Source organism: Pezoporus occidentalis, unplaced genomic scaffold (assembly GCF_034315485.1).
Source record: "Pezoporus occidentalis ecotype Australia unplaced genomic scaffold, CSIRO_AGI_Poc_V1 ctg50, whole genome shotgun sequence".
Lineage (NCBI taxonomy): Eukaryota > Metazoa > Chordata > Aves > Psittaciformes > Psittacidae > Pezoporus > Pezoporus occidentalis.
Genome location: NW_026915836.1, coordinates 1,921,017 through 1,948,044, shown reverse-complemented (window position 1 = coordinate 1,948,044; position 27,028 = coordinate 1,921,017). Strand labels below are relative to the sequence as shown.

Sequence of the window (27,028 nt, the reverse complement as noted above, 5' to 3'; positions counted from 1 at the left end):
CCAAACCCTTGTCATCTCACCATGCAAGTGACTGAAAAGGCCAGATGTGTAACTGACCATACATTGCTCAGTGCTTTCAGAGCGAGATTCAACCTGACCTCAGTGGTGGTTTCTCAGCTAGCCATCGGCAGCATGACTGGAGGGAAGGCAGGAGGCCCCTGGGAGCTGTAAGAGCTGCCCCACAGGCCAGCACTAGCACAAACCAGAGCTGAGAGAGGGCTGTCCCAATTTGGGACACAGTTGAGGGACCTTCCAGGGTCTACACCATGAGAAAAGTGATACAACCTGACTCTTCACCAGTCCCTCTTGAGCTCTGCTCCATCCCTGTCTGCAGTCTGCCCACTGAGTAAGGCTGGTCACTGGGACACACCAACCCTGCAGTCTCCAATAGCCTCAGACCACAGGGCAATTCTCATGCCTGCCCTAAGCCTGTTCAGGGGCAACTGCAAAACAGCGACTACCAACTGCTGCAAAGCAAAGTCCCACCCTGTGCCTACAGCCAAACACCTCACATGTGGAGTCACTTCATCACATGCACTCTGGAGCATTCACACGCATTCACAGAGTGAGACCACAGTTTCAACGCTGCTTCTAAACCACTTACAAAAGTTATGTCACTCTAAAAGGAGTTATACAATTCCCAATTAAACAGCTGGCGCAGAAGTGGCTTTAGAAACAGGGTGACACAAAGCCTTTCTCCCCCCCAGCCTTTTAAAAACTCAAGAGATCTCAGTAATTTCACCTTGAAAACTTTACTCAGCAGAAATTATCTACAGACGATGGAAACGTTATCCAAGGAATGACAGGAGAAAGAATATCCCACTCCCACAGCGACCTTACCCCAGGGACACTGGCGTGTCATCCAACATCCAGGTGTTCTAAAGATACTCACCGCAGACATTAATAGGCAGGGAACAACCATCATGCACTCAGTACTGAATGCAGATGTCACTGGTTTGTAACAATATTTAATAGGAAGCAGCGTTTGTGGAACATTGAAATAATCTGATAATTAAAATGTACATATTCTTGCACTTAGCGTGGGTGGACCAGGCAGCCGAGCGCATTGTTTGTGAGATTCACTGCAAAGCAGTAATAATAATTAGATTTATTGGTGAGGCATGTTTGAGAAGAGCAGAGCTTGAACTCCAAATGAGTGCATGCTTCCTACTCACAATTCTGAGCTTCACAAGGGCTCACAGCAAAATCAAGCCAGGGTTTAAGTTCTCTCTGTTGAGCTTGCTAATTGCTAGGTTATAATGAGTGCACTGGAACCGGTTCCCAAGGACTTCAGAAAGCCAGCGATTTGCCTCTGGGTCTCATTTGGCCTCTCTCTGGCAGAACTACTTTTAAGTCCTCCCAAACACACACAGACCCATTAAACAGGCATGGTTTAAAGGAATGGCAAGCTTGCCAACAGCTGCTTCGTGGGGGGTTCCGCTTTGTCTACAGGAGGTCTGATGTAGGAGTTCTCAGCCTTGTGACCCTCATCGGGTTGAAGGAGATGCATGACCATCCTCCCTTTGTTATGACCAACAAAGCACAGAACTCAAATCTGGTTGTGGAGTGAAAACACTGCATTAATTGGTATGTTAAGCCATCAAAACCAAAATCACAGACCAACAACTCTGTGGGGTTTTCGCAGTGGATAAAGGCAAGGATAAGGCACTGCTGTTCCACACTGCAATCATGGAATGGCTTGGGTTGGAAAGAACCTTAAGATCATCCAGTTCCAACCCCGATGCCACGGGCAGGGACACCTTCCATTAAACCAGGTTGCTCCAAGCAGTGCCCAGCCTGGCCTTGAACACTGCCAGAAGGAGCAAACACAACTCCCTTGGGCAACCTGTCCCAGTGCCTCATCACCCTCACAATGAAGAACTCATTCCTTATAGCCAACCTAAATTCAGTAGTATCTATAGGAAGCTGGTTTTCTTTGTCAATTTTTTCCTCACCTAATCTACTTACATACAGTATTTTTCTTCTCCAGAGATCACAAACAACTATTTATGAGAAGAAAATTAGGAAAGGCAGTTTCCAGGAAGCAGCAATTAATACTGGCAAATGGCTGCTTTCAGTACAGACTACTGAAGGAGCTCTATGTACCACATCCAATATGTGGGGGGCAATTCTCAGTATGCAGCAAGAAATCACAAAGAAACTATGGGGAGAGAGGACACCTCCCCTAAGTAATTACAGCAGTGAAACCTTTGAATCCTGTAAGGGAGTAAAATGTAAAGGAAAACTTCTATCCAAATACAAAACAACTCCCATTGCCCATTTACTAATTATAGAACAAAGCATGCAAGCATATTCCTCAAACATGCTTGCACATGAACGGTACAGAAAGAAGAACAGGCTATAGTTAGTTCTCTTCCTTATTTTTCCAAAAGGCTCGATGGATCTTGCCATCAATTATGGTAAATGCATAGATGCTGCCCAAATGCTGGTTTTCCAGCTCACTCCACCACAATTTTCTTCTCCCCCCTCTTTTCTCTCACCATACCAAAGCAACAAAAGGACGTCAGAGATTAGTTTCATATTTAGAAGATAAAGAAACCACAAATGTAGGCAAAAGGAAGAAGAATTTTCAGACAGTAAATCATGCCAGGCAGACTTGACACACCATAAACAGTTGCTTGTCTCTTGCAAAGGTTCCAAAAACCCTCCCTGCTTTTTTGCTTCTTTGGTAATACTTCTCAGCCAGAGGGAAAAATGTTCCTCAAGGTGGCAGTTGTGGTAGACAACCTCATTCCCAATTCACCTGGCACTTTAGTGCATAAATGAATCCCTACAACGAGCACTGCTTTATTTCCCTGGCATCATCCCATCTGATTGTAAAAATGACACTGTTTCAAAGGGATTGTGAGGAAGGGGGTGGGAATCTTTCATTATTATGCAAGAATTAACATTCCCTGTACTCTGGGATTCACAGCAATCTAGCTATAAATGACCTTGAACCAACAGAGGAGATGAGCCACAATTGAGAACCCTGGAATTAGTTGTTTTGGTGTTAGCTTTCAGCTGAATTTCCAGATTCCCGTGAATCCCTCAGCATGAACATTCCTTCCCCAAGGCAATTACATCTCTCAACGCAGGCAGCAATTCTTCCCCTTTTCTTTTACCTTTCGTTGAGCAGATGAGAGCATTGGAGTGAAGCAGCTTTAAACATTCACTTTTTAAAGTGCCTCTTAAATTCTAAACCCTATACGGACAAATTTGTCCTTGCTAGCGTGGCAAATCTCTCACTTGGCACCTTCTGTCAAGAACAGAGAGTAGAGCCTGAAGGCAATTATAAAGCCCACCCAGGTGTTCTGCTCCACACTCAGGCACCTTTGGAAGCTTCCATTTCTTGTACTATCTACAGCACCCAGGCACACTCCCTTCTAATCTTTCCTTTGCACCAAAGGAAACCAAACTATTGAATATCCCCTGGAGAGCTGACCTTTGTAACAGGATCTTTCACCAATGAATGTTCAATATTGTAACTTTCACTCCCCAGCAATGCTATTTAAGGAGCCATCCGAGGCCTCTGCTGCTCCCAAGGTTCCTGCCTGCAATGCAATGAGAAATGTACTCTTTATGTCAGTTGCCTAGCAACCTTCCTAAGCTTTTGCAAGGAAACCAAGAGGAGGAACAGCCTAAAATCATAAAATTCGTCTGCTGTTGCTGCAGAATTATGTATTAAATATATCTATAAATTTCCTTCTAACCTTCTGGAAAGCTGTATGTTGGCAGTACAGGCATGGCTGAGTCAAACTTGAAAGCTCCTCAAAGCTGCTACAGACATCTGCTTTTGCTGCACTGTTTAAGTATGAGGAAGTATTCCTTTTTCTGGGTGCAACAGAGATATGAGCAGCTCGGGCATTAGCTTGTCATTATTTGGCTGTTACCAGTATGTACCAGCAACTTGCGAAGGGCTCCAAAAATCAGAGTTCATGTCTGTGTAAGACCGGTTTCAAAACCCTAAATACGCTGCCAGCACAAGCCCTGGGCAGGGCTGCAGTATCTCGAGCCTCTGAGCAGCCAAGGGGAACACAGTGACACTGCAAGATTGGCTCTGGTAAGAGCTGTAGCCTACTCCCCCCCTAAAAACAGCTGAATGACAGACACCAAGAAGGATGCGACTATTTCCCTTTGTATAACACCAGGCACCTCCTGAAGCAGTATGTTAATAAGAAATCCATTCAGGTAGACAAGTATGACTCTTTCTTTCCCTTTGCCTTAAAGATGAGCAAACATAAGGGGTAAGAGCAGAGAAGACCATTATGTGTAGCTTTAACTGCCTGGGTTTGTGAATTACCACACTTGGAGCTTAAATGCCCCTACTGCCAACCCTAATGATACTGGTTGACCACTGTGGTGTCCTCAGCATTGGGCTAGTAGGGTCAGGGTCAGCAACAATGCAGTTGTTCTTAAAATGAAGCAATTAATGCCCTAAGGGCAAGCACTGGACTGATGGTGTTCTGTCAACACAGGCTGGGAGGGGCTGGACAACTGCATTCCAGGCACCCCAGAACACTTAACCACCATCAGCAATCCCAGAGCAAGGCCTGCTGAGCACAGCCCTTGACTCCAGCTCCACTGGGCTCTCAGAGAAGCTCTTCCCAACAGCCCCTTGAAATGGCCCTGAGCTCTCCTTTCATGCACTTCATCCCCTAAATGAGTAGCCAGGGCGAGGGGTAACAGCACATTATCCTCTCCTAGCAGGTGCTCCAGACTTCCCTCAGCCTAGAGTGAGCTCCCTCTGACTGTATCTCTCCCTCTCCTTCCTCTCAAGAAGTACACATCCTAAAGCTTTTAATTCACTAACCAAGTTGTGCTGTGGGTTTCTAGCGGGGGGACAGAAACACTAAATATGAGCATGAAAATGGGTTTATGCACTGCATAGACTAACAATAAACATCCACTGGACATGATAGAGCAGTATAAGACTGCTGCAAGTTGAATGGCCCAATTGGGGTATCCAGCACTTCCAGACTAAGTAGACTCAGTGTTCACAGAGTAATTTCTCAGCTATCCTTGAGGAATTTCTCCCTCATCACCTTTAGGAAAATGGCACATCATTATCACTAAGTAAAGATCTTGTCTCCTTGGTCAGTAGGGTAGGTAGGGAGGCATCAATGTTGCCTCATGTTCAAAGCCACATAAGTGCATCAGTTACCTTAAGCAGTATGACACACTGTAGTTCTAGAAGACTTTCTCAAGTATTGTCAATTTAATCTAGAGCCTGATCCCATAATGCACTTCTAAGCCTCTGCTCCAAGAGAGCTCCAGTGACACTTTGGGACACCCAGGCTGGGTCCCGTGTCAGGCTGTTAGGTGGAGAAAGGGACAGAAATTTGAACAAGGGAACATGTAACTGATCCAACTGGTGCGAGGCCAGGGAAATGCTTGCAAGTGCACAGGGACCCTATTTCACACCCCTTGTGCTTGTAATACATCATCTAGACACTATGACAATTTTGCCTCCAACTTCAAATACGTCAGTAGAGCTAGCCTAGTCTGCAGAGTGCTGGCAGCCTCCACAACCCCCAGTGACAGCTCTGCAGCTAAAGCAGCAGAAGAGAACAAGTCTGCCCCGAAACAACCGTGTCTGTCTTCACCACTGCCAAGACTACAAAGTCTTCTCCACCCTGTCAATGTTTGTCCCTTCCTTTCCCCGTTCTGCTGAATGCAGGTCACTTTTTCAAACTCTTGAGACAAGCAGATGCAACCTCCTGCACTGGTTTTACTGCGGCAGCAGGACGGTGGCTCATCTCAGTGCCCGAGGACTCTGCCAGATGGCATCCGGCTATCACACCACTCGCCACTCAGATTCCAGCCTGTCTATGCGTGGCAGCAGAGCCAGGGAGCTGCTATGCCCACTCAGCCTCTGGCTGTTGTATTAACACATTGCAAAGGTTATTACCAGCAGAAGCAATTTAAAGCAGCTGTGAAGAGTTCAGCATTCAGTTTTACAGCCCCAGTTCAGAACAGGGGTGCTGTGTTCGACCAGTTTAAACCTTTCTCTTGAGTATCCAGAACTGCACTTGGTGACGCAAGGCATCTCTCTCATTATGTCCTTTTCCCACCATCTCACTTAAAATTTTCTGCAAAAGCCTTTTGAATTTCATGGTGGATTTTAACCATTTAAATAAACATGCTTCTTCTGTTGATGAAACACATAGCTCACTATAAACGCATCCTGAGGAATGGGTTAAAGAACAACCAGACCACAACACCTTTTTCATTATGCAACCTGTTGAGAAGCACAGCAAAGTGAAATTGCTGTCACGCCATTATTTCCACTGCTTAAGTGGCTAAGAAGACAGAGAGGAAGGTTATGCTTCTCTGAGCTTTTTCATTCACTGTTTTATGAAACCCTAAGGCCTCACTTGCTCTGTAAGAACCTACTGAAGTGATGTCCGCTGTTTTGTTAGGACACATGCCTTTTAGAATAACATGTAAACTCAAGCCTGTAGACAGTAATGAGACTGGGTGGCTGGCTTGACATTCAGACTGATCACTTGTGAAACGTGGCAGTTGCCATTCGGCAACTTTCTGGCTGGCAGAAGAAGAGAACAATTTGAAATGCACCTTGATTGACTTAACCTGAAGAAGATGAACACACAAAATAACAGCACTCAAACGTGGTGCAGAATAGAAAGCAAGGATTTTACAGCGCTTGTAAGGTCAGAGTCTGCAGACCCAAAAACGTGTTAAAAAATAAAGAGACCAGAGCATTCCAGCATTTGCAGGTTGCTAAAACTGTTCCTGTCATACACAAGATTTACGAGCATGATGTGCTGTACTGCAGAACAAGTAACGCTGCAGGATGTGAGATTTCATTACCAAGAAATGAGATCAGGAATTGGCTGTGACCAAGACAGGTGAAAACAGATCTTTTACCTATAAAATCTCAAGGGTACTCTGCATTCTGCAGTCAAGACAAACCACACGGTTTTCTCATCGGTTCCTTCTGCTACGCTGGAACACTTACTTTTAAATGAACTCTGTCCTGCCATCAAGCTGTGAAGCAGTATAAAAATGTAAGCCACATCTCCCATTAGCAAGATGACGCATTGCAGAGTATACGACAGGAATCCTAAGGGAATACTTTGGGATTAGAAGTGAAATACTGCACAGATGGGCTTGTTGGGTAAGGGAATTCCCTCTGCCCCATACAGGGCTCAGAACATTTAGAGCTTTTACATCAGTAGGCAAGATCAGGCCATTTTACTTTGTAAATATTTAAAATACAGGCAGAAAGACATGGCATATGTGAAAATCTGAAAGGATAGGACAGAGAGATACAGATACTTGTGTTGCTCTTATTTTATCTTCTCTTAAGCATCAAATATTCAGTAACTTCTCAGGAAGGTGAACAAGTATGCAAACATATGAGGACAGTTCTCATGCAAAGTGTTATATGCTGGATAACAGCCCTTATTTCTCTCCTCCATGCTAATCTAAGATCAAACCACAATTACTCTCTGGATACACTCACTCTCTCAACCATCAGCAGTTAAAATCAAGGTTTGCTCTCTAGCAGATCAGTAGAGCTTCCACACTGAATGCTGTTGGGAAGGTTACACAACCTGTAAAACCAATAAAGCTCTCAGACAAACCCTGTGTTTATGGGAAGATACTGCACCTTCCCATCATAGCCTATCTATCCAGTCATTGTTGGTCTCAGTATTAAAGAGATCAGGTATCTGGAGGATTTGCAAAGGAACAGAGGGCACACATGTGTTAACTCCAGCTGAATGCCAAGGGGAGCTGGCTTGTAAACCCTGCACCTGATAGAGGCCAGCACACAGTATTAACACCATGGGACCAAGATCATTGTTTAAGTATTCCATCCGCAGCTTCAGGTTTCCCTATACATGATCGAGTCTAGCCATCATTTTCACACTTGGAATTGGATTCTGAAATGCTTGTACTGAACTCCTGTAAGAATTTGTGAGCCTCTTTCCCATTACACATTTCCCTTCAACTCCCTGCTGATCTAATATGCTTTGTTGAAGTTTTGATGTCTCCTTCTCATTATAACATGTCCAGATACCATTCCCCTTACTTTTTTTGCCTCTTAATAGAGAAACACGAACTTGCATTACTGTACTACCTAGCATAAGACAAGATTAACCCCTGCCTCAAAGAGCTCTTGAAGATCTGTTTCTTTTGGACTTTTTTCTCCCCTTTAAGACAAAAAAAAAAGAAAAAAAATATCAATTCTATCACTCTTTCCACAGTCCTGCTTACTATACTCTTAATTGTCCTTAATGCTCTTTATTAGACTTCCTCTTGTTGTTCTACCATTTTATTGAAGTATAATGCATAACAACAGTCTTCCAAGATAAGGCTTTGTCTATTCTCACAGAAGTGAAGGAATTTCTTCAGACACCTTCTGAGCTTTGCTGTCACCCATATCTCACAATATGACAATTTCTTTGCAAAAGCATGACACAGTAGATTAACTTCCCATTTCCACACCAAAGCCATTCTCTCCAGCTCAGCTTATAACTACTACTGGCTTTTTGTGGCTATCATTTGGCATATGACTGCTAGTTGCTGTTCTCTGCCCAGGCCCAGATGGATTCCACTTCACTCCAGGGGCACGGAATATAGGACCATATTAAGTGGTCTGCTACCACACAGCATTAATTTGCTTACACCTCCTAAAAGCGGAGATGGAAACCCCCAGAATGAAAGGCTGAATTTTGTACCATCCATGTCTCCTCTAGGAAGCCCACTCGTTTAAGACTAATAAAGGGAAGTTCCTGCTGCTTCTGCCTAATGTTCTCAACCAGACTTCAGCCATCTCAGTGCTTAACTGGTAACTCTGACAAACACTATGCTCATTTAAAACAAAATGAAAAACCCAACAAAAAAACTCACACCACCAAACTTGCACTAAAACACACGTCCATGAAAACATTCACACATCATTTCTTTCTCTACAGTGTTTTTTGCACCCAGCACTTCAAAAACATTAATCCTCACAAGTTCTCTATGAGAAAGCATTAACATTTCCTTGATCAGATTGAGAAACCACAGTTTAAAAAGAGGTTAAGCCAGCTTCCCAAAGACACAGTGAGCTGATGACAGTTTTAGTCATGAGTATCTTTGTTATACTAAGCACATTTATGTTGAACCTGCAGAAAACTGACAGCTGCATAATGCTTTTCAATCCACAGCTATATATAAAATCAGTTTCCCCTTGATAATGAGAAGCAAACACTACATGGAAAGAACAGTACTCAATCCCCTCAATGCATACACCTGATCACAAAGTGCAGCTGGAGTCTAAAAGGAGAGAACTGGCCTTCCATGTAGCTGATGGCACCTACTCCCACATTCAAACAAATAAGATAGATACAAACTGCCACAGGAAAACATGCTCTTTCTAAGTCCTTTGGGTTGAACCTTACCTTTCCACAAGCCACCATGGACAGGGCAAGCTGGTACCAGAGGTGAAATTCATCAAATGCAAATTTCATGGCTCTCTCCAAGCACTGGGAAATAAATGTTGGGAGAAATATCAGGCTTTAAAAAAAAAAACAATATCTATATCTATATCTCTATATCGATACATATCTTTTGTTAAAACTGCAGCTTGGCTCAGTAATCAAGTCAAGGGAAACAACCTGTTGTGGCCCAGGTGTGTTTTACTTTTTCTTATGACATTTTCCTCTTCTCAGTGAATGGGGCTAGCTCATATACACCAGCACTTTAAATAACAGCCACTTCGCTCAAGAGCCTACATATAAGTTATTTTAATGCCTCAAACAGCTCTGTGCACATTCCTGGCCTGCGCTGCCATAGATCTGTAGCTATTTCTACTAATTGCCAATTAGCGAGCTTCATTTCCACCTTCCCCGACAAGTTACTGCGAAGAGGGGTTTTGCTCGCACATTCCGAAGGGAAGTTTCCAGCAGAAGCCGGGAGAAAGTACCTCGGAAAGCATGACATACTGCCCTCTTCTGCCCAGCGTGATGCTGAGGAGGTCGTAGACTGCAGAAGCATCCTGGAGGCTGACAGCACGGTCATCCTGCTGGTCTGGGGCTCGGCTGATCACTGCATCCCGGTTTGCCTGGGCACAGACACAAATGAAGCATCAGACTCGAAAAGGGCAAGAGAGAACCGACTCCTCCATTCCTACTACCAATGGCATTTTGTTTAAAACCCTCTTGAGATTTATGGCTTTTTAAACTCATCCCAGTGTAAGGAAGGTGTTTCCATAACAGAAGCAGACTCAAGAAGATAGCTGTATCTACAGAGAGGAACTGCTAGGAACACTTCATCTGTATTTGTTTCACAGAATTGAAGCATTAAGAAACAGAACTACCAGATCCCATTTCCTCAATAATTGGAAATTCAAGGCCATCCTTAAACCATATTCCTTATTATTTCAATTGCCTGCAACTGTGATAACTGCTTCCATAGCTGACATTTTACCTTCCGGGTCTGCACTTGATTTCTTCTCATCACCACATATTTTTCTTCTTTTTTGCTATTCACATTTTGGTTTTTAATTTGACCAGGTTGCCTCAGTAATCAGATTTGCCTGTCATCGATATAATGTAATTAGAGGTCTGGGCAACGCAATACTAAATAATTAAAAACTAATCATCTTATAAGTGTTCGTTTTGCATAATCTATCACTGCATTGCTCAGCCTAGATCAACAAGAAACATTACTTTTGACAGTCTGGCAAGAATGTCCCAAAACAACACAGACTCAGGTTTGTCTCAAGATCCCAGCCTCTGTTTCCTGACCACAAAGAGGGAGTCTTCAATCCCATAGTAAATGGAAAAGTCCCTCTGATTTCCCAGTGAAGAAGACTTCACCCCAGTGGCCTAACTTCTGAGAGAGGCAGTCATGGATGCCAATGAGCACTAGCATGAACTGACAGCACAGCCACACTACCCTAGGCTCCCCAGCTGAAAGGGGTGCCAATGTCAGACTCAGGTCTAGACATCTAAAAGAGCAGAAAAACTAAAGCAGATTGCCAGCAGTTTCACCTGGGGCAAAGACAAACAAAACGTTCCTCCCTGAACGAGGAAGGTTATGAGATTTCTCTTATAGTATTTATTACTGTAATCTTGCATCGATTTCTTCCTAATTGAAGGGAGATTTTTTCCCTAAAAAGGTTAAACATGGGGATTAAGCATAATAAAAATTTCCAGAATATGGAGCCCTTACAGCCCACACATATTTCATTATGATTAAGCTGCAGCTGTTTCATCATGATATTATCTGTGTAATGCCCCAGTTCCAAGCACTCTTCATCACAGCCTCCAGCCGAGACAGCAAACACAATTACTGACAACTAACATAATCACAACCAAGAGCTAAACGGGGACTGCAGTTAAAGGCAAACTGATAGGTCAGACTCAGCCTAGCGCTTGCACAAATAAACTTACACCAGCTCTTATGGCCACGAAAGTGTTTTTCATGTTACTGCAAAAGACCCGATTTGTGATTTTAAAAAACACAGTTCAGAACAATAGGTTGCATGAGAGGATGAAACCAACTTGGCAGAGAAAATTGTGGAACCAGACTACAGAAGGATAGCTTGTCTACCTTCCCTAGCGGAATAAAGAAGACTGAAATAATTAAATAGATATTTCAGCTCTGTTTGGATTTAACCCAAAACTGCTACTTTAAAAAGAGAATAAAAAAAAAACCCAAACAGGCATTACAGGCACATCCAGAACAGTTCTGAGATTGCTACATCAGAGAGTTAAAGCAAAGCATCTACAGAACAATCCTTACTGCGAGTGAATCCTCCCACGGATACACAACAGCATTAACATTTTTTTCTGCACCGGTTACATTGTTATGACAATTGTTTGTAGAAAATAGCTACTGAGATAGCACCCCCATGCTCTGTAATCTCACCATCAACCTCCCATTAGAGTCAGCTACAGCCTGATGCTTTTTTGGGTACCCATCTAGTACCAAGCTATGATTTCTAAACTGATGCATTAGCACAGATAGAAAACTAAGCAGAACTGGTGAGTTCTGGCCCATTAATGACTGCCAACAGAGAGTGGTACTAGAGGGAAGGACGTGCCCAAATGCTACAATAAGGAGGAATGTGACATATTGCAAGGATGCAACATTCTAAAATTGCAGTCATACTGAACATACTGTACTTTACCCAGGCAGACAGCAGTTAAAAACAACATATGCATAGGTATGAGTAATATTCTTTCCAAGAAGGCCATAAACCTGATCATTTTGTTCAAGCTTTCAAATCGGAAAGCCATAGAAGGTCTCTGCAGTCCATCACTCTCTGTACTTGCACGCACAAAAGTCGCCACTGAACAAACTCATTGCCACTTCTACCCCAACAATTTTAATGCTGAACCTATTTCCAACTGCTAATTCCAGCTGCCCTTGATAAAATAATTCAAGAAGTTCCCACCTAATCACAGATAGATAGATATATATGATATAAATACAAACAAACCCGCAAACCACAAACCAAAACCAACCAACAAAATCAAAAGGTCATAACAAACTGACTGAACAACAGCAAGAATGTGGAGTGCATCTAACACAATAATGTGAGTCATCATCCCAAGGCTGCTGCGGTTACATACAGGAGGGCAGGGAAGGGAATGTCTTCTACACAGAAGGAAGTTGTCCTCTACATAGTGTGAACCACTCTTTCTTGAAACCCACTTAGGAAACTGGCATGTTTCTGCAGCCTGCCTCTCCCAGAAGGAAGGGACCCAGATCACCATTAGGCAACTTGTTTGTCCTTGACTTAGTTTATGTTTTTCTGAACTTCAGTTTGGCAGTGAGAAATCCTGACTGTCACGAGTAAGTACAGGTGTAAAGTAGTTGTAGAGTTCCTGAAACACGGTATACACCAATTCTGTTGGATGGGAAAATTTTACTTACTGAAACTTACAGAGAGTTGCTTCATTTTGCATTTGAGACTGTATGAATTCTAAGCCATTTACACCAACATTTTTTCAATACCTGTGTTTCTGTTGTTTCAGACCACTAACCTTCCTGAACACATACAGAAAAAGGTTTTTTTTGTAGAACACTGATTTCCAAACAGCATGTCAATAAACAAGCAGCAATTCCAATCTATCCTACTGCATCACCTCCTCCTTCTCCGCTGCAAGCAGCAGTAAAACATAGCTACAAACACATTTTCAACACCCCCTTTAAACTTCTTCCCTTTAAGCTGTTCCCATTGTCACACAGACATGCCTCACAGCACACAAGCAACATGGAGAGAGATGGTGAGTCACACCATGAAGAGAACCCGTTCAAGGCTGTTGTGTGGGATGGAGGTCACTAATGCTATCAACAAGAGTTAGCATAACTTTGCATTATACAGTGCAAAATCATACAGTCAATGCCCTTTTACTTAAGGTACTCCTAGGTAATGAAGCAACCCACAGATGCATAGCATCATCGTCTTTTGGGATGCGTTAGTCGCAATTAGCTGTGTATGCAAGGGGCTCAGACACGACCAATCCTATCTGGAGAGAGAAAACACATCCTGCGGTCAGCCCAGACTGAGCAGCACACAGGGTAGCGAGCGCCTTCAGCCCTCCCTTTCCACAGCCCAGGGACACAGCCCAACTGCAGGCCACATGTGCCTAAAAGGCTCCAGCACAGGCTGGAACCCCCAGGCTGACCCAGCACTCAGCCACTGTAATGTCTCTGTATCATGCTTGAAGCTCAATGAAGACGTTCAGCCCGAGTGGACTCACTCAGAACAACTGGGGTTCAGCAGGGCTTTTTAAGTCTGGCTCCAAATCACAGCAATGCAACAGTGTGGGACTTTCAGAGCCACGCTGGCTATGACAGCAGGGAAGAGATCTGCCTTTCTGGAGATCTGCAATTTAACTAACAGCCCTGCTGAGCTACAGACAGCTTGTGCCTTCCTATCCGCATATACAACACACTTACCTGCAAACGAGATAAGCCATCCATCCATGGAGGATTTGCTCTACATCAATGACTCTGATAACTACAGCTTACTCATGACATGCTTATTTCATGTAGAAAGAAGAGCCACAACAAATCCCAAAAGCCATTACTTCAGCAGTTATTACACATGCAGTTACACTGCAGAAAATTAAATCTTACCACTGTACAAAGATGTGCTTCTTAATAAAACGTCAAGCAATCGTATGAATTACAATAAAGCATATTCCATGTAGCAGCCCCTTCTCTCAGCAATTAGCTATGAAGTATTCTTTAATTGCTCACTTTGAAACATGTCTCCCCCTGCTTTTTTCCCAAAGAAGAAAAAGAAAGCAATTAAAATCTTTAATGAGTGCCTGCTGCCTGCCCCCTAATTCATGGGCATTCTAATGTTCAACTTGTGTCTTTTCATAATAGACATAATTGCCAGATCCACTGCAACCCATCTATACAGAACGGCAGCATGTTTTACACAGTGTACTGTAATAATGTAATTGGTGTGATTCAATACTAGCATTAAGAGAGAAAAACAAATGCTACGTGTGTGATAGATTGACAACAAGCCTTTGAAACCATGCAATTGATGCCTATACTGCTAAGAGCTGGGAAATATTTAGCCTATATCCTTTGGGTCTCTATTGTGGCTGTTTGCCTCTACTGCCAACAAAATGAATGAATTCTTTGTAATGGCAAGGACCCATTCACATTGAAGAGGCTGCAGACTTAGCACCTAAGTTACTGATGGTCTCCACACAGCACTTGTGGGTTCCCGTCCCTAACATATTCAGGGTTGACTGCAAAGCTGGTGTGAAAACGGGAAGCAGGTGGAACAAAGAGGAAATACCATACTCCAGCCACTCACAAAACCCCTCCTACAGAGATACTACAGCTTCCTTTACTTAGGACCAGAACCACAGCTAAGGAAGACTTACTGCCTTGTGAACTGTGTGGCATCCTTCTCATTTACAGTAAGGAAGAGATAACAAATTACTGGTACCCCATTCAGATGTCTCAGCAAACTTGCCCATTGTCACTGGTTATCAAATATGATGATATAGATATATCGCATGACTGTGATTTGGCAGAAACCAGAGCAGGCAATCCTATCCCCAGCTGCCATGGTCTAAGAGACTTCAAGAAGATACTCATGATGGTTGCTCAGCTGCTGTTATCATCACTGGGCTTGGTGTCATTAAGCAAAAAAAACCCTACATAAGCAATAAAACATTCTTCCCCTTTGCCAGCCTATTTGTTGGACAGCATTATTTTATAGATGGGAAGTGTAGAGCTAAGAGGTTTTAATTATGCCTGTGCTTAAAAACACACGGGTTTAACCTTACTCTGTTGAAGGCCTGCTCGCAGCCATAAGTTTGCTCTCACCAGTAAAAAGAACAGGACAAGTCCCAGTATTTTTCTTCCCCCCTCACCATCTGTTCTGTGCTCTCAGGCTCTCCAAGGTCAAACTGCATTTAGGGATTCGAATCAGAGATAAGATGGGGATGACATTTCTAATGTGTTTGGTTTTGTTTTGTTTTTTTTTTTACACAGGCACAGAATTTATTAGTTTTGGATAGAAGGAGCTTCATTTCCAGTATGACTGAAGTGAACACGGAGCCAAAAAAACAATAATTATATATATATACACACATATATACACCTGTTACCTGGCTTGTTTGTTGCGCCACATCAGCCACAGCCCCCAGTTGTAAGGACCAGGGCTGAACAAAGGGATTTTAGATAGTACATTGGACCTCAGACTCAAGAAGGGAAGATTTTTAAAGAACTTTTTTAAAAACAAACAAACAAAAACCTAAAACACACACATAAAAAAACCCCAACAAACCTCAAAAGTAAGCAGAAAAAGTAACAGAAATTCTCAGTTCCACCCCTGGCTCTGAGACATCTGTCTAGCTTTAAGGGGCAGTGCAGGCGACTCAGAATACTCCTGAGAATGGTTATTAAAATAAACAAAACTGCAGCTAGGGCTTAGTCCTGCCAAACCTCCCCTGCCTATGCCCTGCACCCCAAAGCAGCAGAATCCCTGATGGTGGAACCAGCACCGCTCCCACCAGCAATGTGATGCAGAGAAATCACACTGCAGTGAGTAACTGTATGACCTCAGTCCTCCCCACACACAGTGCCACTGGTTTGGATGGGTTAAATGCAGTTAGAGGACCAGTGGTTTAAAAATAGACCAGTCCATTTTTCCACCATGTGAGAGGAATGCATCATTCTACCACCGCCTGAGCTTGTAAAGGCTGTCACTAGCTGGCCTTCTCCTTAGTCTGAAGGAGAGCATTTTCCCCCTTCTCACAAACACAGCCCACCCATACCACAACTGAGGCTATGCAGAAGGAATGGGAATTTAGCCAAGAGGCCACAAACAGCCCTGACTGTGGTAATTGTTAGGCTGCCTGATTTGTTTCGCTAGATTCCTTCATGAGAACCCCGCAGCCAACCACCGTGACTAAGTAACAGCTGGCACGGAGGAGAGGCACTTGCCAAACTCAACAACTGGGATGCTTCTCATTGTTTACTGAGATGCCTTCGCTTATGAAAACAGGTTCCCATTTTCAGCGGCACAGAAGGAATACAGAAGGCAACACTCAAGAATGAAGCACCTTCAAATCTATGAAAGAGGGAACCATGTTACTTGGTCACCTGTAATAATTTACGTACTCTGGCTCGAGGCAGAGTGAGAGAAACACTGAAGGAAACCTTAATGCCCCACTTAGAAGACAGTCTCACTTCATCCCACCAGAACACCCAAAGAGGCTCCCTTCCAATGCACGGGAAAGGGGTAAGAAAAGCTGGGACAGCATCACAACCCAGAACACAGCACCACTAAGAGCCAGCAAAGGTTGATGGAATGTAGGGTCTGCCTCACTACACCACCTTAAAGGTGGTTTCTTTTCTCCATTTCCCCCTTACACGAACAGTTCCTGTAACACCCATAACATCTTCTGGGGAGTTGCACAGATGTTAGCTTCACCTTAGGAAGGCAAGACAAGCAGAAAACCACTGAATTTCAGCTGCAATCTACCTAGCATTGATCTCCTCCCTCCCTGTATGATCCAGGAGTGGGACAAAACCCCAGGTGTTCCGCATGTGTAGATGTATACTTCTTGAAAAAGCTATCATGTCTCCTTTTCATCAATATTTACCACGTATTTACTTTGAGGTTTGTCCTGGGTTCAGCAGTAGCAGCCGTTTTTTCTCCTTCTTAGTAGCTGGTGCAGTGCTGTGTTTTTGACTTTCAGCCTGGGAACAGCGCTGATAACACCGATGTTTTTGGTTGTTGCTCAGTAATGTTTACCCTGACCAAGGACTTTCTGAGTCTCATGCTCTGCCAGGGAGGAGGGGAAGCTGGGAGGAAGCAGAGACAGGACACCTGACCCAAACTGACCAAAGAGGTATTCCATACCACAGCACGTCATGCCCAGTATATAAACTGGGGGCAGTTACCCAGAAGGGCTAGATCACTGCTCGGTCGGGCTGGGTATCGGTCGGCGGATGGTGAGCGGTTGTGTTCTCTTCCCTTGTTATTTCCCTTATTGTCATCATTATTATTGGTGGTAGCAGCAGTGGTTTGTGTTATACCTTGGCTACTGGACTGCTCTTATCTCAACCCATGGGAGTTACATTCTTTTGATCCTCCTCCCCATCCCTCTGGGAGCGAGGAGGAAGGAGGGGCAGTGAGCAAAGGCTGCATGGTTCTGAGTTACAGCTGGGCTTAAAATATGACAAGGTTCTCTGATGATTTATGATCCTCCAGTACATCTTTGCTCTGTGTCCCCTCCATGTGCTGATGATTCTTCTGTCCTTCCTGCTCCCCAGTTTTGCCCCCCTTGAGGCCACTTTGGAATGGCAAAAGTCAGGAACAGGCATGTGGAGCAGCTGTGTGGCTTTAGAGTCCGGCAAAAACTTACAATGGCATGGTTGCTCTTTTGTCTGCTTAAAAAAACAACAGGAAAAGTACCTTTTGAGTGAGTTTTGCTCTGACAGAGCAATTGAAGCGTCAGAGAAGCTGGAGAGCTCCCAGCAAGCCAACTGAATTTATACCTGTTTCATTTTAAGGAGTTCATAACTGTAAATACTGAAAGACTGCCTAATCCAGCCAAAACCCAGGAACACTAACTATGTTGCTTACTGGCCTACAACAACATACCATTACTGTTTGCCACTAACACTCTCTCCATTAAGGAAAATATGTTTTATTCAGTCATTAACACTATATCATTAGGGAGACCTCAACTGGAAATCTGCTGCTTGCTAACTCATTTTCCATAAGCTTCAGCAAGTTCTGAAAAACAAAACAAAACACTTCAAACAAGCAACAAACCTGTACATGAGAAAACTCATTAGCCTACAACAAAGCTGTTATGGAAAAGATGTCTTGTCATAAGTTAAAGACATTTTCCCTTTCTTAGTACCAGAACAGTTAAATTACAGGGAAAATATTTGTGGATTACAAACAGATTGTTCCTTCTGTTCCCTCGCTTAGGAAGGATGTTACTGTGGTTCCTAAGTATATTTCTATATGCAGATGTATTGCTATGCACTTGTATTTACTGCTAATACAAGAGTAAGGCTCAGATGTTCCATGTCCCAAAAATCAGAAAGACAGCTAGGGTTCCCACAGCATTCTACCACAGGATTTTTCTATTATTAGGTGTTTTATATGCAGCAGATCAAAATGCTCTGCATCTACCTCCAGGTATAAAGACAACAGCACTTAAGCAAGCACAAGCTTACTTATTTAACCATAAAGTCAGCACAACCATCCAGTTCCTATGAACAGCATTTTCACGCTGCTCCATCCATAGCTTAGTTACAGGACCCGTTCACCTTTTCACACGCTACTGAATAAAACTTTCCTTCTCCTCAGCAGAACAAGATTATGGAGTTCAAGGTCCCACAAGGCCTTTCTGACTGCAAGCCCATACCCAGAATAGGCTGGAATGGCCGTTACTGTCACTGCTCCAGACCCCTGATCCTCCTCCACTTGGATCAGCCCTGACAAGCCAAGCTAACACGAGTTCTGATTTTAACAGAAGCGCATGTGGTGTTCTACAAGCCCTTGCTCCTGGAATCTTCACTTCCAACTACAAAAGGCCCTTTCAACTGCAGAAAAACCCTTGAAAACACAAAGCAGATGTAATGTAGAGGCTTAATCTAGAAAGCAATAAAACCCACAAAGTATAATAACACTCAGATGTACTTGACTTTAAAGCCAACTTAAAATAGTCCGGAGTGGTTCTGCCTCTTCAATTTTTCCTCAAGTTTTGAAAGCGAACACTATTAGATTTCATGTTCTGAAGAAGTCTGCAGGAATGAGAAAGGACTTGAGCCAGAAGAACCAAAGAAAGCAAATTAAGAAACCAAAACAAAGTTTCCACAGTATCTCTTTTCAACTTGTCTGAAAGCTGTTCCACAGTTCCAAAGAGGGCCATGGATGCTCCAAGGCCTTCAAATCTCACTTTGAGCTACAAGTGATCACCCAGTATTTAAAGCAAAGTAACTTTCTTGACACATTTTCAGAGAACATTCCTTACACATTTTCTATATGCGTGCATCTCTTCAGAAGAAGAAAACAACCGAGGGTTACAGTTTTGCATGCAGTTGTTTTTCCTCCACCTTTTTCCCTTTCTCTTGAAGGAATTTTTAATAGGGGTTACAAATAGAAGAAATCTAATTATTTCACTGTAGTTCATTATGGATGTTTCCACATGCAACAAAACTTCCTGTATCATCAACTTCAGAAACAGTCAAAGATCACACAGGACTGAAACAGCTAAAATACTGCCCCTGCAGACTAAGGAACGCAAGCAGGATATTGTACCATGCAAATGCCAAACAATAGGTCCCACCATCACTCCTGGCTTTAGGCAAAGCTCCATTCCTCTCATTCTTGATCCATAAATCCACACAGCTGTTTTGAATGGAAACAACTGGCTACTATCAATGTATCCGGATGTCAGAACCTGTATGCAGCTATGGTGAATCCAGTCACTTCTTCATAATTCCCCAAAACCCTTCTCTGATGTCCTATCTAATAAAAGTGATGCCACTAAAGGAATAAATAGCATTTCCTGTTCAACAGCCAAATCCTTGCTTCTTGTTTCTCTAGGGAAGATTCTGTAAACAAAACCAACCAGAAGACTTTGACGCAGAAACACTAGGTATTCCTTTGTCCTTTTGGTACTACAAACCCATTTTTGGCTTACCATGGATTCACTGATTAAGAGGAGAAGAAGAGCCTCTTCTACGTTGTCTTGAGGGCAGTAGGCACTGAAAGACAGAACGCATTTTTCTGAGGAAGGTCAAGAGTTAACCCTGTCAGCCTCCTTTCTCATTTCACAAGAGCAGCAGTAACTTGACACATTTCATGCATAATTCATTTGCTAGGCAATACCTTCTTTTGCAGGTTCGCACAATTAAAAGCTCTGCAATATACCCTAAATGAGCTATATCGACCCATAAACAGGTTATTTCAGTGAAGACAGCTGTTAGGTTAGACTTTCTTCCTTCTTGTGAAAAAAATCAAGTACTCGAGGCTCAATGTTTTATTTTTCCAGCAGCCCTTTTGATGGGAGGTTAAAAAGAACACAATGGGAGGTTAAAAAGAACACAATACTACTGCATGAATCAGTGACATAATTAGAAGTACCAAAGAGTGTCCAAACAGCCTCCTTCCTCCTTCCAATAAACAGAAACAAAACAGAATGCTTACTTCTCTTCCATGTACAGCTCGGGCCTCCGACAAAGAAGATTGCTAACGTAAGACTGATCTTCCTTGTTCATGAACTCAGGAAGAGGATCAGATAAAGGGCTCCAGTAACAGTCTTCACTGAGGGAATGGAGAAGTATTTGGGCTAGCTGTTTGGCTGCAGTCTAGAGAGCAGTGAACAGTACAGAAAAAGACACATCAATGAAGTCTTCTCCAACACAGACGTTTCACCACTCCCCACGTTATACCTTGGGAAGGAGATGTACCAATAACATAACATCACCACTTTTCAGAAAGCCAGAGTAGCTAAAAATGCTGCTAAAACATCAACAGCTGTGGCAATTTCTTCCCTCCTATGGAAGGGCCAGCCTCCTGCATGTACGTGGTCTTGTTGTAATGCTGTATGGAAGAAATACCCAACAGGCCTGACAGCAAGAGACCCTTTGGTAAATGAAGACAACTGATTGTCTCAGCAGTGCTTGTGGCAATCTCACAAATGCTAGTATATTACAGTACAATGGCACTCAGCCTCAGAATTTTGTATGCAAGTCTCAGCCGAGAGGCTACTTTTGTATTAGGTTTACAAGATCAACACTTTATCTGTCAGTATTGCTCTTCCTGCAGCCTTCTATAGCTTCACCTTGATACAGCTTCTCTCTTTTGCTTGCGATAACAAAGGGAGGAGAGAAGAGGGTTTGTAACTGTATGTCAGACAGCAACATCATATACACGTTACTGACCATTAAGTGGCCAAGGATCCTTAAACACTTGCCTTCTTTGGATTTTGTCCTTGTCCCCCACCCAACAAGCCTCTGATTTTTTTGCACTGTAAGTAGATGAACAAGCACACAAGCACAGAGACATCAAAATGGATGCTATCTGGTGTGAATTCTAAGCAGCACAGCACTCTAAGTTGTAAAGTAAATACTGTACTGAACAGAGGCAGGCTGAAGTATCTGTCCCGGTACTTGTAAATACTATTTTGGAACTTCTCTGACTACTGCATATGTATTTTATACGCAATTTACATTTAGAGATACATTATGAGGCCACCAAGAGTAATTTTTCTTTTAAATAGCAGGATAGGTAAAACCGATAAACTGAATTACTACTCCACTTGAGTTATGGCATCTATATAAACCATACTGAGCTTAAAATTCCTATTATTAGACTCAGAAAAATAACTTAGCTTGATGAAAGGCTCTTTACTTTCCTCTACCTCACCACACATTCACTGCATTAGCCTAAACTGCAACCACAGTAGCACGTGCTGTTTCTTAAAACACCAGAAAAGGAGGTTTCATAGAGGTGCCTAGCAAACAGCAAAGCGATCTGTATGTACGATGGTGTCTCAAAGAAACACTGCCACACACAGCTCCTTGGAAATCCCAAGACCTTCCATGCGCTCCTACCAGCAAGTTAGAGAAAGCCGCCTGTTTCTAACTAGGCTTTTCTATGCTTTTTATAGCAAGTAACCATGAGCAAAATGGCCTAGGGCCTTGCAACATTAGCCAGTACCATTTTATCATCCCAGTGTGTAATTATTTAGTCAGTTTTACCCTGAGGAGCTAACTCTCCTATATTTTTTCCTACAGTCTTAAAGGGAAGGGAAAAATTATATGCCAGCAACAGGAAGATCTCTCTTGGTTCACACAGAAGTAGGAGTGCAGTTTGCGATAAACCTTTCAAAAGGCAAGCACTAAATACTTTTAGTGCCTTGGATTTTACCATACAGTACAGTAGCTGTGTAAATTAGCTTCACTCTTGTTTTGAATAAAACCAAACAAACCAGAACAGGCCAAGACTCTGATTTATGTTATTACTGCCTTTGGCTAAAAAAAAACCATCATTATGCTTGAAGAACACTGTGATCCCACAAATTAGATTAAAAAAAAAAACAAACCATGTGTTTCATGCTTGGAAAACTTGTTTAATTAAGCACGTTCCTCTCTTTGCCCTCTTGACAGCTCTTTAAAAATAAGTAAGAAAATAAAAATGCTACTTCCAGTAAGATGGAAATCCCAGCAAAACTTATTGGATGATAACCTTCAGATATCCCCTTAGGAATAAAGTCCCTGTGAGTGTTGCAAAGCTCTTCCCAGTTGCACAGGGAGAGTTATCTGAGTGTCACATTCTGTCATGGTACAGGAAAAGCAGATGGTTAGTCTCATTTCAGCAAAACGACAAAACAGGCGAGCAAGAAAACCCCCTGAACCTGATCTCAATCTGGAAAAGGATGCAGCCATTGGAGTGTTACTATTTAAGTCACCTCTTCCCTGCATAAACTTCCACACACATCTGTAGTCTGAATTAGGCATATAACACGGTCCCAAGGCAATGAGAAGATTAACTTTCAGAACAGAAAGTCCAAACCACGCAGGTCTGAGGAACCTAGGCAAGAAAGCACCCAGGATATCCTTTCTGCTTGCACCTTCAATTTAGCTCTACACTTATACATGAGTTAGACACACAGTCAGTGCATCCATTGGAACCCAGCAATCTCCAAAATGCTATGCAAACCCATGCCCACCTCCCTTGCCAAACTTCTCAGGAATGACACAAAACACAAAGCTGAAGCAAGCACAAAACAAGTTCAGCTGAATCAATATCAGGGCTTTTAGGGCTGAAAAATTTTCATTCATGCTCTCAAGGCTCCTATTCTCCATGCTGTTGGCCTCCTCACCTCCTGAGTAACTTCAGCACAAGATCTCTTAAAGGGGAGACAGGGAAGAACCAGTTAAACGTCTAAGAAGTTAAACAGGCACATAAATAGCTTTTCCCATTATTTCTTTATGAAAGGCACTCAGGATAACAGAACGCAGCACGCCAACATCAACAAAACATTAAAATCACTCTGTACTGTATTGAAGGGAGTTTCACAGAAAGAACACCAAAATACTTGAGTCTTAAATAGCACTGCTTCTTGCAAGAGCCAGAAGTACTTGATGCTTCTACATGCACCCTGAGAAAGGTATGCATGCACACACTGAAAAGCAAGAAAGAAAACAAGACGCAATCACCTGAAGACAGCACCGTCAAACTAAATACATCCCTATTTCTACCAGGGCTAGAAAACACACTGAAAAAAATCCCAAACCTAAAAGTAACCAAGTCTGAAGGCTCAGAGGTTCCAACTGGGCAGGTCTAGGTCACTTCCAAAAAACCCCAAACAAAAGGCAGCAATCAATCGAGTGAGGACAAATCCATTTTACATTTTTGTTCTACTACACTGCTCAATAAACAGAGAGAACCCTTACACAGGGCATTATCCCATCCTCCCAGCTCCCATCCCCTTACCATTTTAAAGGTCTGCGTAGCTTTTGTTTCCACCGTCCGTAGTATTTCTCGCAGAATCCTCATTCCTTTCACAATATTTCTATAGGGAAGACAAAAAAAAAAAATAATTGTAAAAAAAAAATTCCCCAAAACACACCTTGGCACACTGGAGACAAAATATTTTTATGATTTGCCAAAGCCTGACAACAAACTTGACATTCCAACAAACCCATGAAACAATCGCTGAGTGTGCATAGCGAGACAAGTCACTCTGAGGCACAGATAGGACAATGGCACTGAGTGAGGCAGCGACTGTAGCATGCCTACTCCAGATGGCTTCCTAAGAGAAGATCACATTCACATTTGACGAACAGAGGGGACATTTGGAAGCCTTTCGTAGCTCGTATTTATAAAGCAGATGCTTCTTCTTAAAAGCATCCACATTTCCTCTTCATACACACAGATTGCACTTGTTTGAATTACATTGAGCTTACGTGATGCTTTTAAATGACGATTCCTTTGAGGTGGTGCTTAAATGCCTTGTGTCTGATGGTCCAGACACATGATGAAATTACAGTGGTTTACACAGTTTATTATCAGACAGCTAAGTTGCAGTAACTGTCTTCAAGCACAGCCTGATGGGCAATAAAAGAGGGTTAGCATACCAGTTGCCAAATGGTATCTTACTCATATGACTGAGCACCAAGAGAGATTCGGAGAGGACACGCTAGCTAGACACTTGCAGTCTGTAAGTTCTTCAAGGCTAAGGACATGGCCCTACCACCACAGTAACTACAAAAATGTTCAGTGCACTTTCATTCCAGGGTGGAAGCTACTCACAGAAAATACAAGCTATCAAGAAAAGGAGCAGTGCTGTACTGAAATAAAGACAACCAGATAAGCACTTGCACCGGTACACTGACTGCCACTTCATAGAATCATAGAATAGTTAGGGTTGGAAAGGACCTTAAGATCATCAAGTTCCAACCCCCCTGCCATGGGCAGGGACACCTCACACTAAACCATCTCGCCCAAGGCTTCCTCCAACCTGGCCTTGAACACTGCCAGCGATGGAGCATTCACAACCTCCCTGGGCAACCCATTCCAGTGCCTCAGCACCCTCATAGGAAAGAATTTCCTCCTTATATCCAATCTAAACTTCCCCTGTTTAAGTTTTAACCCATTACCCCTTGTCCTGTCACTACAGTCTCTTCGAAGAGTCCCTCCCCAGCATCCCTATAGGCCCCCTTCAGATACTGGAAGGCTGCTATGAGGTCTCCACACAGCTTCTCTTCTCCAGCCTGAACAGCCCCAACTTTCTCAGCCTATCTTCATATGGGAGGTGCTCCAGTCCCCTGATCATCCTCGTGGCCTCCTCTGGACTTGTTCCAACAGTTCCATGTCCTTTTTATGTTGAGGACACCAGAACTGCACACAATGCACAAGAGCAGAGTAGAGGGGCAGGATCACCTCCTTCGACCTGCTGGGCACGCTCCTTTTGATGCAGCCCAGGATACGGCTGGCTGTCTTCAGTTTTCACTTCAGTTTATTCCAGGAGAATTTTCTGTGCAGACAAAACCTAGTTCTCATAAAACAGTAACAAAGAGAAGCCATACGCCTTAACAACCTCTTCTGTCAATCTGATTAAACCTTGAAGACAAGTAGGACAGACTGCGCTTGTGTCCAGGTAAATGCAAACCTTCTTGGCACTCCAGATGTGAGCATGCATACCATGAATATTGGCCGCATAAGATGCCACCCTCAAGCTTATGGTCACCAAGTCACAGAATGCAAATGCATGTGGCTTACTTCCAGTCAGTATTCACCTCCAAATTTCAAGCTCTGAAGCAATCTGAAGATTACCTAATTATGGCCAATCTACAGACAAGCAACAAAGTAAGGCAAGAGGAGGAACACCGCAGATTTGCCCCTGTAGAGAAAGTCAGATGCTGTCTTTTTCCTTCCACTTTCCTCTAAGTAAAAGATGTGCTTTGAATTTATCAAGGGAAAAAAAACTCAAGGAAGTTTTTGTAAATTGGACTTCAATGCTTTATCAAGCTCTCCGATTACAGGGCCAAGACATGAGGTGCGTTTCTGTGGGTCTAGGAAAGAATATACCCACAGTGATGCAGTTCTGGACCTTAAACTGAGGAAAACCATAAAGCACAAGGGAATACTTACACACATGACTAGTCACACCAAATCCAACAGTCATTCACATGCTATGTACTATCAGAGAGTCAAAATCAGCAAATTCCCCCACCTAAACAAAATGCCTCTCCCAACTGCTCTGTCAGTTCCTCAAAACTACTGGCATTTCATGTGCTTCCTTGGGCTCCTTAAGAGGCTGGACAGAAGAGATAGAGTGTATAACAGTTCTACATTTTCAAAAATGCATACATTTTGAGTTCTTGTTAGGATAATGGTATTTGTCTTAATAAGGTGTCAATGAACTCCATTAACTAGCATCAGAAAGACTAGTGATCCCTCGCAAAGCCAATTAATTCCACGTTTGGCACACACTTCAAAGACAAAATCCAAGGAAAGGTGCTTAAAAGGGACAGCTTTGTTCCTAGAGAACTGAAGCACCATTTCAGTTACACTTTGTAGAGACAAGGCCACAAACCAAGTTAAGCTCCATGGCAGAAACACCCTGCTCTGGGGGCAAGGGGAAAAGAAGAGGAAGGAATATTGACACACTGAAGTGAACGAAAGAATAAACAGAAAATTGCCACCCATCTGCAAGAAATCAGGGTTGAAACCATGAACCACATGAGAGGTGCCTAGAACACCTTCAACAGGAGGTGGCATTTCAAAATGGGCAGGACTCGTCACCTCGCAGACAGCAATTGTGTGGTCAGCTTGTCTCAGAGAGCACCTGCTTTACGCTCTGAGATCTCCACTTAAACATGCAACGCACCCATCAACAATACCTGTTCTACAGGACCCAGGATTTGGTTTGGCAGCTTTTCTATTGTGAACTTCATAGAACATTATTGGGCTGTGACAGGAGAGAGATCACACCTGCCAGCAGTCCGCAAACAAACCTCACTAAGGGAGTTTGTCTTTCCAGTCTAC

General features: G+C 43.1%; 1 protein-coding gene across 5 annotated transcripts in view; it reads right to left on the bottom strand.

The window, feature by feature from the left end:
• TTC7A (tetratricopeptide repeat domain 7A) overlaps positions 1-27,028 on the bottom strand; it is a 170,993-nt gene that overhangs the window by 117,782 nt on the left and 26,183 nt on the right. For all 5 annotated transcript variants that reach the window (XM_062637012.1, XM_062637013.1, XM_062637015.1 and 2 more), the window contains 5 exons: positions 23,972-24,050; positions 20,678-20,838; positions 20,172-20,235; positions 9,938-10,075; positions 9,414-9,497 (listed from right to left, as the gene is read on the bottom strand). In XM_062637012.1, coding sequence (XP_062492996.1) covers positions 9,414-9,497; positions 9,938-10,075; positions 20,172-20,235; positions 20,678-20,838; positions 23,972-24,050 — 526 coding nt within the window. The remainder of the gene's footprint in view (positions 1-9,413; positions 9,498-9,937; positions 10,076-20,171; positions 20,236-20,677; positions 20,839-23,971; positions 24,051-27,028) is intronic.